Source organism: Danio rerio, chromosome 7, assembly GCF_049306965.1.
Source record: "Danio rerio strain Tuebingen ecotype United States chromosome 7, GRCz12tu, whole genome shotgun sequence".
Lineage (NCBI taxonomy): Eukaryota > Metazoa > Chordata > Actinopteri > Cypriniformes > Danionidae > Danio > Danio rerio.
The window spans coordinates 30600523-30613999 of NC_133182.1; the positions used below are offsets into that span (position 1 = coordinate 30600523).

The window sequence follows — 13477 nt, forward strand, 5'->3', positions numbered from 1 at the left end:
CTCTGAGTCGCCACACCAATCAAATCATTGAAAACTAAACTGTGTGAAACTTCTTCAGGAATGAGCAGAAAAGGTGAAGGATTTGTTTAAGTTCACTGGTAATCGATTGATTTGCTATTACTGTGATGTCATGTGATTGACAGCTTGCCCTGCCAGTGAATATGTCAGCAAAGAACAAAGAGAAGCAAACTGATTTACAATACACACTGATGTTCTGGATAAACAAGTCATTTTTATGTAATATTACCTTCTTTAATGATCTCAATGATGTCATCTGCGTTGAAACTGAGCTCATCGGTGTCCTGAGCGTCGTAGGCATAAAGAGCTTTACACTGAGGCACCTGAGGCTTTGGTTTGGGGGCAGGTTTGGGTCGTCCTCCTCCTGGAGCTGGCCTGTTTGTGGACTGTCTGTGGGCCCTTCATAAAAAAAGCACACAAACTCATGAACTTGTGGAATTTCAGGTGATGATTCCAACATTCCAGCAACCTGCAACCATGCTTCTACAAGTGAAGGTAAGTGTGAAGTCAGCTAGCACCCTATAGCTGCTGTGAGAGGGTTAGTAGGCTGATTTTGTGATGTTAGTTCACGTGTTTCCCACAAGATGGCGACAGATTCACATTTATTTATGGTGGAACTGTCGGAACTAGTTTCAAAAATCGGATTTGTTTAGTTGATCATTCACCTCAGTTTTAAAACCAGAATTTATTTTTCAGCTGTTGCTACGAAGGGCCATTTAGTAGCCTTTCAGCCTTCATGATGTGTCCGAGTTGATCGTCATCATGACTACAACAGAGAAAATGCCAGAAAATGCCCAATCCAAAGCCTTTCAGATTGTTATGACACATTTCAGACTGTTTAAGACACGTAATGAAGGTAAGTTGGTCTCCGTTTTGTAACACATATTACCATTCAAAGGTTTTGGGGTGAGTAAAATCATTTTTTTTATACTCTGACACTTTTTTTCAGATTCATATAGGCTACAGTGCTGCTCAGCATATATAAGTACACCCCTCACAAATCTCTCTTTTAAAATCATATTTTTAATAGGAAGCTATACAATATTATATTTGTGGATATACATTAGATTAGTCAGTACTGAAGCCAAATCTGGAGCGTATCTAACAAAATAATTGTCCAAAAGCTAATACAGCAAAATGTATATGTTATAGAAAAATATTAATTACAAATTTTAAAAAGAGGATTTAAAAAAATTTAAAATTTAGTTCAAATTGTGTAGGTTGTAATTTACTTTTGCAATATTTTGCTTGAATATAATTGTATTATCTTTCAATTTCTAATAATTTTTGGTGACTAAAATTTTATTTCAATAAACATATCTGTTTAATAAATCGGTTTTGTTTAAATGCATCAAAATTCATTGCATATATTTACTGAGAAATGGATGCAAATAGCCATTTATAAAATTGGGCTGTATTCAGTTATGCTGAGCACTGTATAAAGTGAGCATGAATCGGTGACAATTTTGACATTTAAGTGAAATGGCTTCTCAATTGAGAAAGAATATATGGCAGGGCTTTTCTTTATCGAATGAATCATTGCTAATTGCTGTTGGTCAGTCTCCTGTTAAATACTTGTTAGTGTCTCTGCTTTAAATGGAAATATTTCCCCATAGAAATGATTTAATTCAAAAGAGAAGGGACAAATTATTTTAATTACGAATTATGACAACACAAACAAAAACATATTAGGGGATAAATAAATAAAAAATGCTGTAGGCTAATATTTCCACCCAAAATTTCCATTTTGATTTTATTTTGACATTTTAAATGGATCTAAATGGGTAATTAAAAGATTATGTGTACTGTATCACTTTCACAGGAATAAATTACATTCTAAAAATCTAAAATCATCTTAAAATAGAAAACTGTTATTTTAAAATGACAAATAATCCTGTTTTTAAAGCATTTTAATTGCAGTGAATGCAGTCTTCGAAAGTAACTTGTCACCAAAATTGCTGACTCCAAACATTTGAACGTATTGTTGTGTTTTTTTCACTTAAAGGAACACCCCCCTTTTTTGTTAAAAATAAGCTCATTTTTCAAATCACCTAAAGTTAAACAGTTGAGTTTTACCATTTTTAAAATCCAATTAGCTGATCTCAAGGTCTGCAGACCTGCGGGAGCACTTTTAGCTTAGCTTAGCGTTGAATCAGATTAGACCATTAGCATCTCACTAAAAACAAAAAGAATTTCGATAATTTTCCTATTTAAAGCTTGACTTTTCCATAGTTACATCCATTACTATTCTGTAACTACAGAATAAAATATTTTATTTTAAGATGTAACTACAGAATAATCAAGCTTTAAATAGGAAAACTACTGAAACTCATTCATTTTCCTTTAGCTTACTCTCTTTATTCATCAGGGGTTGCCACAGCAGAATGAACTGCCAACTAATCCAGCATATGTTTTACACAGCGGATGCCCTTCCAGCTGCAACCCAGTACTGGGAAACATACACATTCATTCACACACATACACAACGGCCAATTTAGCTTATTAAATTCACCTATAGCACATGTCTTTGGACTGTGGGGGAAACCAGAGCACCCGGAGGAAACCCATGCCAACACAGGGAGAACATGCAAACTCCACACAGAAATGCCAACTGACCCAGCCGGGGCTCTAACCAGCTACCTTGAGGCGACAATGCTAACCACTGAGCCACTGTGTCACCCAACTACTGAAACTCTATTTTAAAACAATTGAGTGAGATGCTACTTGTGTAATATGATCTAAGCTAAGCTAAAAGTTCTACCGCCAAACCCAGAGATCAGCTCAATGGATTAATGGTACAACTAGACAGTTTAACTCCAGAGGACTTGTAAAATGAGCCTATTTAAAAAAAAAAGGTTCCTTTAAACGTGATATTTTAAGGAAATTGAGAACCAAAACAAGACTGAAAGAGCAGCTTTGAAGTTGGGCATCTCTGCTGTTGATCTACATCTATTCAAATGAACCACAACCACTGCCACCTAACAGAAACTACACACATGCTCAGACTCACATTCCTCCATTGTCAGTTGGCTGTCGATTTCTGCTATGGTAAAAAGATACATGCATGTTACATTCAATCTCAGCTCACGGTTTTGCTTGCATGGAACATTGTCTGTCAGATTGGCATCAAGTATGCATCTAGCAATTACAAACACTTCACTAAAGGCTGTTGTTAGCTATATGACTTAAAATGGATGTTTGTACAAGTGTTTTCTTACCCTGCAGCCCCTTGGTCTGGTACTCTCAGGAAGTCCAGGTTGGGTTGCTGTGGTGCGTGTCTGCTGCCTCTTTCCTTCAGCTGACTGACATTCGTTGGCAGGAACGGACGGGCCGTGTTTTCAGATGTCGGCCTCTGGTTGTTGTGATGCTGTGAGTTTCTGTGGTTTGCATTCTTCAGGCCTCCATTCTGGTGAGCAACTATGGGGAATATAAACGCTTGAGTTGTATATAATCAGATGTGTAACAGATAAAGTATATTGATGATAGCTTCATATTGTACCTGGTGGGCCGGGTGCGGCTCGTGTTGGGGTGTGGTGGTGTGTTCTAGACCTGTTTGGCTGGCTTTGAGTGATGCCTTTCTTGGTAGGACCTGAATAAGGGTTGAATTTGTACGTACAGTATTAGATATTGCCTGGATTGCATACTGGATTTAGTTGAATAGTGTTTAATGATGTTGTGATTTATAATAACAAGTCATCACTTACGTGAGTTTTTGGGCAAACCGGGTCCAATGCTGACCTGCAGCATTTTATTTGAGGGCCGCAGCACAGCTACGTCTCCTTGACCTTGCATAAACTGCACCTGCCTGGAGCCTCCTGCATTCCAGGGTCCCCATTTTTCCTTCTTCAGTTTCATCTCCATCCTAGAGATCCAATCATAGACATTTATTAGTATACATACACACAAACCTCTGGACACTTATATCAATTAAAATACTTAAATGTTATTGAATTATTAGTGGGAAAAAAGTATTCCCTATTTTAGCTATATTTGGTGACAGTGATGATGCAGAATTATCTAAAAATCAACATACAGTGATTAGATTTATAACCCTTTTGGCACGTCAATTGATTTTACTGAATTGGAAAAAAAAGGATCCCCCATTGGTCCACAATAATAAAAAAATGTCATGTCTTGCCTGCAACTTGAGAAGCTAAGACTTTCCCTTAAAATACAAATTTTCATGTAATATAAAATCCATTTATTTAGTATTTTAACAAGAGAGCAGAGATTGAACCCTAGTGGAAACACCTCAAATTCCCCCTTATTTATTTATTTCATATTCTTTTTCCCCTTCCCCCACTTTTCTCTGTATTTTTTAGTTATCTTATACATATAATATTACCATGATGTTACAACTTTTTGTTTAAAAGGAAAAAAGTGTACATATGTAAAAGTTATCATTTGTACTGATGTAAAAAATGTAATAAAGAGAATGTTTAAAAAAGTTTTTGAATTAGATGATAAAATAAGTACATTAGCTTTTTTAAATAATACTAATTCTACTGAGCTTAGGAAACACGGAAATCCTTATTTATAAGGAAGAATCACATCCCTGATATATATTACATTAGTGCATAATAATAAAAATATTTTCACCAAAAAAGTCAGGTATTCAAAACTTTAGAAAATTGAATGGGTTAATATTTTTACTAAAGTTTATTTTATTCTTAATCAATAATATATATATATAATATATAATAAAAAAATTCTATAAATAAATAAATATATAATGTATTAGATTTAAAATAAATCAAAACCCCCAAAGTTTGATAGTAGTAATAGTATAAATAACAGAAGTACAGTTGAATTTACAATTATTAGCTCCTCTTTGATTTATTTAATTTTTTTTCATTTTTTAATGCTTCCTAAGCGATGTTTAACAGAGCAAAGAAATTTTCAAATTATGTCTGATAATATTTTTTCTTCTGGAGAAAGTCTTATTTGTTTTATTTCAGCTAGAATAAAAGCAGTTATTATTTAAAAAAAAACATTCTAAGGTCAAAATTATTAGCCCTTTTAAGCTATATTTTCTTTGATAGTCTACAGAACAAACCATTATTATACAATAACTTGCCTAATTCCCCTAACCTGCCTAGTTAACCTCATTAACCTAGTTAAGCATTTAAATGTCACTTTAATAAGCTGTATAGAAGTGTCTTGAAAAATATTTACTGTCATCATGGCAAAGATAAAACAAATCAGTTATTAGAAAAGAGTTATTAAAACTAATATGTTTAGAAATGTGTTGAAAAAAAATCTTCTCTACATTAAACAGAAATTGGGGGAATAAATAAACAGGGGGGTGAATAATTCTGACTTTAACTATATATTAAAATAATAAAAAAAGAGTAAAAGTGCAAAGTAAAAAAACTCATCTTCTAATTAAAGAAAATATTTATTAATAAAACACATTTCCTCTTACGTGTTGCTATATTTGAGAGGTAGTTTTCTCTGTGTTCTCTCTTCATATCTGCGTGCCAGTAAGCTGATGAACTCGGTCTTGAACACACACTCCAGCAGGCTGTCGTACTCGTCCTCGTGCAGAATCATGAAGTCATCCTGCAATGTGCTGTAGGAGAGACAGATCTCTTTTCAAGATCTCAAATGTCCACATTTGTTCAATCATTCAACATAAACACTGCTTTCATTACAATCTGCATGTGCTGAGCCACTTTGGGGCTTTCCACAGACACACAGGTTGTCCAGTCACAATAAAAATATGCAAAGTGATATTGGTGGGGGTTTGGAGTTTCCATGTCTGGGATACATAGGGAGATGCCCCTGCTTCACCCCATAAACTTAAGTCTTTTCTAATGAGTATTTTACAAGGTGTACTCTCCCTTCCCAGCAACACCTGGTTCACATTATTGACAACCCCCCGCTCGCCAGACCCAAATATGCAGGATTGTAGGGGGTTGGTACCTCTTCCTTGATCCTTAAACGTAAGATCGGTATTCTTTGAGAGAGATATTTAAACATTGCCAGGGAACAGTAAAAAAAAAAAACTATAAATGTTTTAAGAGACCAAAGCTTTGTATATTACAGACTCTCTCGATTGAACATGTGTGAAGTAACGCAGGGCAGACGAAGGCTCTAACATCCAGACTGGACCTTTGATGTCTCTACTCCTATAATTCTGCAGAAGGCATTATGGGACTGCATACAGTGTTCAAAAATACAGGCTCTGTTTTACACATGCTGGGAGCGCTGTAGTTTATTTCGCTTCTTGTGGTTAAATATACAGGTTTGGTTATAGTTTATTTTGATCTTTTTTTCCTTTAGAGATTCTGTTGACTTTTGAGTTAAATTGCACTATTATGCTAGCTAGTTTGGCTAGCTAGTTCTGCCACAGTGGCTCATTGGTTAGCACTGTCACCTCACAGCAAGAAGGTCGCTAGTTTGAGCCTCAGCTGGGCCAGTTGCCATTTCTGTGTGGAGTTTGCATGTTCTACCCAAATACCCAAAGTGCTCCGGTTTCTACCACAGAATATAGGTGAATTGGGTAAGCTAAATTGACTGCAGTGTATGTGTGAATGAGAGTGTATGGGTTGCAGCTGGAAGCGCATCTGCTGTGTAAAACATATGCTGGATAAGTTGGTGGTTTATTTCGCTGTGGCGACCCCTGATTAATAAAGGGACTAAGCCGAAAGCTAAATGAATGAATGAATGAATGTATGATAGGACAGTGGAAATTTACAGAGAGGAAAGTATGGGGAAGAGAGAGAGGGCAAGGATTGGTAAAGGACCTCGAGCTGGGTATCGAACTCAGGTCACTGTGAGCACTTCTGTGCTATGAGTAGAACTAAAATACTTCTCATCCCTACTGGCATTTTTACTGCGTTTCATAAAAACAATCTTCGTTCACACTATCCAGCCAAAAGTGCATGATACATGACCCTTTACACTAACTAGGTATGCACATATTTTGCACAATTTAAAAGTCGTTTTGGTTTAGTAGTCGTTATTGCATAATTAAGTAGTCATTATTAAACGTTATAGTCATGTGAGAGGGGCTTGAAGAATCAAGGAACAATATGCAATAGTCCAGAAGAGCAGACAAAGAGTGATTGTGGATAGCACCAACATTTTCTAAAGTCTGCATTTTAGCTGTCCACATTGAAATTCAATACAGACATCTTCAAACTAAAACAGGGCTATTAGCATTTCGAAAATGCTCTGTTTGAGAATGCAACAAAAAATGTTTTAAAACAAAACAGCACTAGTGTAAACAACACCTTAGTAGACTGGTTAAGGCCGTGATATATTCGCAAGACGGTGTATTTGTTTTAGTTTTTTTTTTTACATCCATGTTGACAAATGTTCATATTAAAGCAGCAAGTATAGTGAATGCAACTATAAAACTGAAAACTCTGCTACACACTATGTTCAAAAGAGGGTTGAAATCATATCTTAGTGTAACATTCATACTAAATAAAAACCAAAACATTGGATTTTAAAGAGATAGTTTACACTAAATTGAAAATTTACTCTCTGTTTACTAGTGTTTTAAACCTTTATGAGTTTCCTTTTTTGTGTTAAACACAAAAAAAGATCATTTGAAAAATGGAAGTCGGTGGTTACCAGTCTTCATCGTTTTTCAAATGATCTTTTTTTGTGGTAAACAGAAGAAAGAAACAGATTTGTTACTAGTGAGGGGAAGTATATGATGACAGAATTTAAGTTTTGGTTAAACTATATGTTTAAAAAAAAAGTTATAGTCACAAAACTATTTTGAAAACCGTATTACTGTAGTCATTTTACACTTTACCACTATCATAAAAATATGTTTACCTTTAGTTTAAAAATTCTATGACTGCAAATGAATCAACATTACACATTGTGAAAAATGTCACATCTCTGCTATTTTTCAAATACATTCGAATCAAACTATTGTATGTAAACAATATAAACGGTATTTCCTCAAACGGTGTTTTTACAAAGAATAAACCAATGTTGGCAGCTGCTTTGAAATACGAATTTAATTCTTGCCTGATATTGTCTGACCAGTTTGTTCTTAAATTTTGCTTAAAGTAAATCACGACATTTAGGGTTGGTAAAATAAGGCGACATACAAGCAAAGTTACTTAACGTCAGCAGAACTGGGAAAAAATATATTTGAAGTATATACAGATATTAAGCAGCCAATCAACAGAATGTCCCTGAGAAGAAATATGTCATCAAAAGTTTCTATGTTGCATGTAAGTTTCTATTACATTAAATGAACTAATTGAGCTTGTAGTAATTAATGTACCTGAGAGAAACTGCTAAAATCTTCTCAACGTCAATTTTGCGCTTCAGAACCTCTTTCACCAGCCCTTTCTCTGGCCCCTGCTTGACCTTTTCTCTTCCAATCAGGTAGACAGATTTAGGGGTGAGGATCAGGTCTCTCTTAATGCTCTGGACAGATAGACACCCATAAATGCCCACAAATGCAATATTTCAGATTGACGTAATATATTAGTACATCACAGATATTAAGGAAGATTTAAGTGCTAATTAGCTCACCTTAAACCTCCTGTCGAATTTGTTGACTTTGTCTGCAAAATCAATCTTTTCTCTTTTGCCTACGAACTGCCTGAGTTCGGGCCGGTCATCCATACCCAGATAATCACCCACAAAGTTTCTGTTCAAGCTGTGCCGCCGTCTCTCCTTCTTGTTCAGCAGCAGATCAGAGGCTGGAAGAGGACAGAATGAATCTTCAGCATTGCTCTCAAAAAAAAAAAAAAAACATGAAAAACACCATGTACAAAAGATGAGATTTCAGTGAAATGCATGGCTGATTAAATAGCAAACTGTCATGTATGAACATAAAAACTATTTCATCTATAAATAAATTTGTGGAACATTTTTAGGAACACTTCGCTCATCAAATCAGAGAGTTTATTGATTCCTATAGTCTAGTCTAAAATGTCAGGGCAATTGATCTTTCTCTGTAGCTGCTCCTAAACTTTGGAAGCATTCCATTAGATTTGCACCATCTTTGTCTGTTTTCAAATGTAATTATAAAACTTTCTTGAGGAAGGAATTGTGCCGAAACGTTTGTGTTTTTTAAATCACCCGAAAAATATAAAAAGAAAAAAGAAAAACAGTACGAACAATTACTTGATGAGTGCGAATCATTACCTTTTTGGATAAAAAACTTTGCTGTTTGAAAAATAATTTAATACATATTCAAGGACCTCGAGGCAGGAATTCATATTCAACTGGCTTTGACCAGGTCAAAGCTTTTACTTTCTTTTATTCTTTGTATCTTTTTCTTTTGTTTTTGTCTTTGACTTACGCTTGTTGTTTGTGGTTTTTAGTTATTGTTAAGTACATTGGTCATATTGGGTTGGTTTAGTTGTGCTGTATAAATAAATCATTTGTCATGAAGTCATTCTAATGATTTCTGTGAATATATATGTACAGTGCTCAGCATAATTGACTACACCCCAGTTTGAAAATCAATATTTGTATCTGTTTCTCAGTGAATATAGGCAGTGTATTTTTGGTGCATTTAAACAAAACAGATTTATTAAACAGAAATATTTAATAAAATAATATTTTAGTGACCAAACATATTTAGAAAGTGAAAGATAATACAAATAAATTCAAGCAAAATGTAGCAAAAATGAATTACAACTTACAAAATTTCAACTAAATTTCAAAAAACTTTTTTGCTTCTCTTGATTTTTCCTCTTTTTTTAAATTTGTATTTAATATTTTATATAACATAGAAGGTTAATTTGTTAGATTAGCTCCAGATTTTTATTCAGTAATGACTAATCTAACGTACAGTATATGCACAAATATTATATTGAACAGCTTTCTATTGAAAATATGTATTTAAAAGAGAGATTGGTGAGGGGTGTACTTATATATATGCTGAGCACCGTATAGTAGTAATAGTAAATGTATAATAGTCAGTTGATTTCTGGCAAAAAATGTTAAAAAATCTGAATTTAACTGAATATCTGCAATTTTGTTTATTGTGCTTTTAAAAACACTGCGGTCATTGAGATTTAGAACTATATTAGAACTATAAAAAGTTATATTGTAAAACAAAATTTTTATTTACAAATTTATTTATATTCCAAAACTGAATTACCACCAAAACGTGAACACCCAGAAAAGATGTGCCGGTTTTTTGTTTGCCTTTAGTTTGTGTAGTATTACTTTTAAACTTAATAATTTAGCTTAGATCAGGAGTTGTGTTCAGATTCCAAAGATATACAGAGAAAACACAGAAGTTGACATTTTTTGCCATGTCAAATAACATTGATTTCCACTTTCCTATAATTAGTTTGTTTTAGTGTGTGAGTGCATGTATACTGTATAACATCCACTATTTGAACTCATCTAAACCTATCTATCTAAATCTAAAGTCTAAACCTACCTTCCTCTCTCATCTGAACATATTTCTTGCGTGCACAATATTTCCTCCAGGCAGTCTGAATGGTTCTGGCATAGCCATCGAATTTGCGCTCTCTCGTCTCCTCCAGCAGGAATAGCTGTAAACAAAAAATATTGCAGGAATCAATCAAACGAACTCGCAAACATGTCGGTTTGAATCAATCTAATGAATTAGGCACTGAAACCATGCTGTTACTGACTTCAAATTTAATAGCCCGCATAACAAAAGAGAATAGAGCTGTGAAATGTTGTCCATTACACTAAAGGTCACTGTTCATCTAAGACATTAAACAGCCGAGGACAGACACGGCTTATTATGACACAAAGTGGGATCAGTTAATCCCGGCCTTCATGTGGTAACTTCTCTCTTTCTATATGGCAACTTTTTCAGCAAGCAGCTGTCTAAATGTCCCGTGGTCTTCCCATAATGCTCAAAGCACTGTGTAGCTTCACTGTGCTTCCTGTATGTCCTCAGAACAGTCAGAGTTTTGCTGCACTCTAGACTAAACATCAGATCCTATCATTATCACAGTCCTGGCACTGACTCTCTCTCTCTCACACACACATACAGCGGCTGCAAAGGACGAGATAATATGAGCAAACACGTAATGAAATCCTCTTTGTGTTTCACCCCACACGCTAACAAACATACAGACACAAAGATCCCTTTGACAGTCATTTTCATGCTAATCCCATTAGAAAAATAAAAAAAAAAGTCAAACATAAATATTTTACATATAATATTAAAACATAAAACATACTATTTTGGTTAAAATAATACACTAAAATATCTAAAACTATTAACTACTGTCCTAAAGACCTACTGTCCGGTTTTAAAGTCTAGTGTGAGTGCATTTTTTTGTATTTAAAATAAATAAATAATGTATATTTTTATTGGGCAAGGATGCTTTACATTAGTTGAAAATAAGACATTTAAATGGTTAAAATAAATGTGCCAAGTGTATGGAACTTTTGCATGATATCTATAACCATTAATCTGAGTCAAGTTGAGCTTTACTGTCAATGTGCTACATGTGTGGACAGAAAGTGGAGTGAAATTATGTGTCTCCAGTGCTACATAAATATGAACACGACATTGGACACTGCTTAAACTTATACAAACTAGCCCACATTTGGAGAGGTAAAAACAACAATAGACATAATGTAAGACCGACAAGAACTTTGGGTAATACAGTATAATATTGTGCAGGATATTGTGAAAAAGATGTTTTTAAGTTTAAGAAAGCAAGTACAAGAATGCAATCAGCGTTCCACAAGGGTCAATATTGGGGCCAATACTCTTCAGCATGTACAGTAATGATTAACCAATGGTGTGTCAACAGAGCAAAATCATTATGCATGCTGACGATAAAGTCATTTTCATGTGTGGTAAAAATGTTGAAGAGGTTACAATGAACTTGAATGATGGTTTAACAAAAGTAACAGCGTGGCTGAATCACTGTTACTTTAAATGAAATGTGTCAAAAACATTTTGCATGTACTAGTCTAAAGGACATGATAAAAATCGAATGTTATTAGAAAGTTTAAATTGTTTCAGAATGTAAATACCTAGTGTTTATCTGGACTCATGTCTTTGTTTTAAAACACATTTGAAAAAGGTGTGTAACAAGGTAAAAATGTATATAGTTAATTTTAAGCTTATTCGGAAATTCTTTATTAAATATATTTGCAAAATGTATTTAAACTTTATGGTCTCTCATATCAATTATTGTCTGATAAGTTGGTCTAACACAAAATCTACAGTTTTGAAACCTCTGGAATTATTATGTAAATAAGCAGTTAAAATGTTAGATGAAAAACTGTTTAGTTTTTTTTTTTTTGCTATTGTTGTTGTTGTGGTTGTTTTTTGTTGTGAATTTGAATATTGTTTATAGTTTTTATTTTATTTTATTAATATAGGCCTTTAACTGGCAAAGGGGCCGCCAACGAAAACACCTTAAGTTGGGTACATTTACATTCTTGGGGAATGTTGATTAATGTACACTGTCTCTTAATAAAATAATAAAAAATCTCTTAATAAAAATAAATAAATAAATTAAAGCAGTGCAATATGATTTGTGGTGCATTCACAAGTAAGCACTTGTCTTTATTTATTGAGTCCTTGTAGCATGGAGTTTAAGAAATTGTCTGGTGCATTTAGAGATGAGTGTTTAAAGGTCGCAAGTGATATACACTACCAGTCAAGCTGATAACTAATACAAAAACCGATTAAAAACAATCTTGATTTGTTTAGTTTTTTCTAAGCCTGATTACAAAAAACACAGATTTTTTTTGTTCTACAACCATAGCTGCAGAAAACAACTAAACTGCAAGGAAACATCTAGATCTCTCGTTTACAAAATCATTTACAAATTAGAAATCAGAACTGTGTGTGAGATGTGAAGCCATATGGAAGACACCAATCTAAATTAGAACTGCGTGATATTTAAATCTAACCTTGCAATATTTTGCTATTCATCTATTTATATTGCGATATGAGGTGGCATGGTGGTGGAGTGGTCAGCACCATCGCCTCACAGCAGAAAGGTTGCTGATTCAAGCCCAGGCTAGGTCAGTTGGTGTTTCTGTGTAGAGTTAGATGTTCTCCACATGTTCACGTGGGTTTCTTCCAGGTGCTCCAGTTTCCCCCACAGTTCAAAGACATGCTGTATAGGTGAATTTAATAAACTATATTGGTCGGAGTGTATGTGTGAGTGCATGGGTGTTTCCCAGTAGTTGGTTGGAGCTGAAACGTTGCAGTGTAAAACATATGCCGGAAAAGTTGGTGGTTCATTCCACTGTGGCGAACTGCCATACACCATTCATAATATATTGTCCAGTACTGTTATGGCTGCCGATTATTTCTATTAATCAAAAATAATGCTAAGATAATCTTAAATCCAAATTTTCAATAAAATATTAATAAGAAATATAAGCACATGTTTTCAGTAGTCTCAGGTCCCCTTTGTTTGGCCAGGGATTGAACGGCAGAGTTTTATTTCTTTATCACATTTTAACACTTTTTCTTTTTTTAATCAAACCAAAACCGGCGAAGCATGAACAC

General features: G+C 34.3%; 1 protein-coding gene across 3 annotated transcripts in view; it reads right to left on the bottom strand.

Moving 5' to 3' along the window:
• Nucleotides 1-13477, bottom strand: part of myo1ea (myosin IEa) — an 88916-nt gene that overhangs the window by 3395 nt on the left and 72044 nt on the right. The window contains exons 20-28 of one of the 3 annotated variants that reach the window (XM_005168927.6): nucleotides 10397-10511; nucleotides 8527-8696; nucleotides 8273-8418; nucleotides 5444-5590; nucleotides 3723-3880; nucleotides 3518-3607; nucleotides 3237-3435; nucleotides 3029-3058; nucleotides 248-417 (exon numbers count right to left, since the gene is read on the bottom strand). In XM_005168927.6, coding sequence (XP_005168984.2) covers nucleotides 248-417; nucleotides 3029-3058; nucleotides 3237-3435; nucleotides 3518-3607; nucleotides 3723-3880; nucleotides 5444-5590; nucleotides 8273-8418; nucleotides 8527-8696; nucleotides 10397-10511 — 1225 coding nt within the window. Of the gene's footprint in view, nucleotides 1-247; nucleotides 418-3028; nucleotides 3062-3236; nucleotides 3436-3517; nucleotides 3608-3722; nucleotides 3881-5443; nucleotides 5591-8272; nucleotides 8419-8526; nucleotides 8697-10396; nucleotides 10512-13477 lie in introns of all 3 variants that reach the window. The other 2 variants (XM_005168926.6, XM_677757.11) reach the window with 2 other exon arrangements.